Source organism: Octopus sinensis, linkage group LG15, assembly GCF_006345805.1.
Source record: "Octopus sinensis linkage group LG15, ASM634580v1, whole genome shotgun sequence".
NCBI lineage: Eukaryota > Metazoa > Mollusca > Cephalopoda > Octopoda > Octopodidae > Octopus > Octopus sinensis.
In genome coordinates this window covers 7832505-7835141 of record NC_043011.1, presented here as the reverse complement: position 1 = coordinate 7835141, position 2637 = coordinate 7832505, and the positions used below count along the sequence as shown (strand labels likewise).

The window sequence follows — 2637 nt, the reverse complement described above, 5'->3', positions numbered from 1 at the left end:
TATATTGATAGAAATGGTAAGACAACAAAAGAATGAAAGAGACCTCGATATTATGTAGATAGATAGATATTTCTTTTGTCTAATATTCTTTTACTTGTTTCCGTCATTTGACTGCGGCCATGCTGGAGCACCACCTTGAAGGAATTTTAGTCGAAGAAATCGACCCCAGGACTTATTCTATCGGCCTCTATTTTTCGAACCGCTACCTTAAGGGACTTATAGACATCAGCATCGATTGCTAAATACACACACACACACACATATATATATACGACAGGCTTCTTTCAGTTTCCGTCTACCAAATCCACTCACAAGGCTTTGGTCGGCCTGGGGCTATAGAGAAAGACACTTGCGCGCGGTACTTGATATCCTAGCTGGAGCCATAATCTCAACTTAATATATATCTTTAAGAAAGTCAATAAAGACCACAACATTTCTTTAAAAATATCAAATATGACTGAGATGTTATTTTGTGACACCAACTTCCTCTAATTCTTCACCCATGAAGTAGTGACGTTCATCCCTGGATTGCGCCAAAAACAGTTAAAAAACGAAAGCTTTACTTCCTGAAATACTGCATCTCTAAAAGGGTTCTTGGAATGGTAGTTTCTTTTTCCTCGCGGCATCAAATATATTTTACAGTTAAAAACAATCAAGGTGTGTGTTTGTGCATGTATATTTGTGTATGCGTTTATATATAGTCATGTGTGTATGTATGTGTGTGTGTGTATATATATATATATATATATTTGATATATATTTGCATGTGTTTATATATAGTCGTGTGAGTATGTATGTGTGTGTGTGTATATATATATATATATATAATATATATACATATATATATATATTTGCGTATGTGTTTATATATAGTCGTGTGTACGTATATTTATGAGTATGTACATGTGTGTAGGAGTATATATAATAATAACAAAAATATTGTGTACAGTGCTCAGGTGCACTACAACTCATATATAATATATATATATATATATATATATATATTATATATATATATATATTATATATATATATATCTGTGTAGTATATTATGTGCATATACGTTTGTTTATGTGTGTATGTTTATGAGTGTGTTGAATGTGTACATGTATTTGTTACATATGAGCCTGTATAAACAATTACGAAGTCGTAAAAGACCGAGATATGAGGTGAGAATGAACTTGCTTCCTGTCCCAGTTGTTGCTTTCTCCACTTCATCACTTCATGTACGATGTCAAAGTTCTCTCAAGAGACGCATGAAAGCCACAAAATCCCATGTCTTCAGATGTCAGAGAGGTTACACACGAGTAATTTTGTGTGTATACATACATACATAAATATATATATATATATATATATATATATATACATACATATATCCACCCTGAAATTTTTGTACCTAACTATACATACATACATATATATATATATATATATATATATATATATATTATATATATACACACATATATATATATATATTATATATATATATATATATATATATATATATATATATATATATATACATATATATGTGTGTGTGCGTGTGCGTGTGTGTATGTATTTATGTATATGTATGTATGTATGTTTGTTTGTATGTATAGGTGTGTGTGTGTGTACAAACATGCATTTCAACTTACCAGAGACGGGAACGAAACCACACGCAGCGAGACAAAGAAATAACACGTATATTGTTACATGGCAATAATCCATCATAACGAGGAACTGAACTAATTAAAGCTAATTAATTAATTAATAACTATTACTAATTACTAAACAGGATGGTTTAGGCAGGAGACAACACCCTGCCTGAAAAGAAGAGTGCGGCATTCAGGGGGAGGCTACTCTAGACGCTTAACGTTACACAAACAAAAGAGTGAGTCAGTTTCACTTCTCGATTCCTCCTCCACCACCACCTCCGACTTCACCTCACTGTTTCTATGCTTCGCCGTGTTATGGTTCAAATCCAGGTGGAATCTAGCTAAAACTGTGGGATTCCGTTTTTTTTTTTTTTATCTTGCTTTTATTTCAACGAAATTGTACGTAAAGGGCTGACGTGGGTGTTTGGGTAAAAAAAAACGTTCGCTTCGTAATTCCGTCTGCCGTGACGCTCTGAGTTCAAATTCCGCCGAGGTCGACTTTGCCTTTCATCCTTTCGGGGTCGATAAATTAAGTACCAGTTACGCACTGGGGTCGATGTAATCGACTTAATCCGTTTGTCTGTCCTTGTTTGTGCTCTCTGTGTTTAGCCCCTTGTGGGTAGTAAAGAAACAGGTATTTTGGACAAGTTTCTTCTCCTAATAGTCCTGGGCCGATCAATGCCTTGCCAGAGAATTATGCACACTTATTCTTTTATTCTTTTTACTTGTTTCAGTCATTTTGACTGTGGCCATGCTGGAGCATCGCTTTTGTCGAGTAAATCGACCCCAGGACTTATTTTTTTGTAAGCCTAGTACTTATTCTATCGAATCTCTTTTGCTGAACCGCTAAGTTATGGGACGTAAACACATTAGCATCGGTTGTCAAGCAATATTGGGGGACAAACACACACGCACACACACATATATATATTTTTATAATATATATATATATATATATATATATACATATATATATATATACATATATATATAT

At 33.7% G+C, this 2637-nt stretch overlaps 1 protein-coding gene across 1 annotated transcript in view; it reads right to left on the bottom strand.

Moving 5' to 3' along the window:
- LOC115220007 (ADAM 17-like protease) overlaps nucleotides 1-1844 on the bottom strand; it is a 102129-nt gene extending 100285 nt beyond the window's left edge. The window contains exon 1 of the mRNA XM_029790309.2: nucleotides 1644-1844. Coding sequence (XP_029646169.1) covers nucleotides 1644-1719 — 76 coding nt within the window. The 5' untranslated portion in view covers nucleotides 1720-1844. The remainder of the gene's footprint in view (nucleotides 1-1643) is intronic.
- Between the last annotated feature and the right edge of the window lie 793 nt (nucleotides 1845-2637).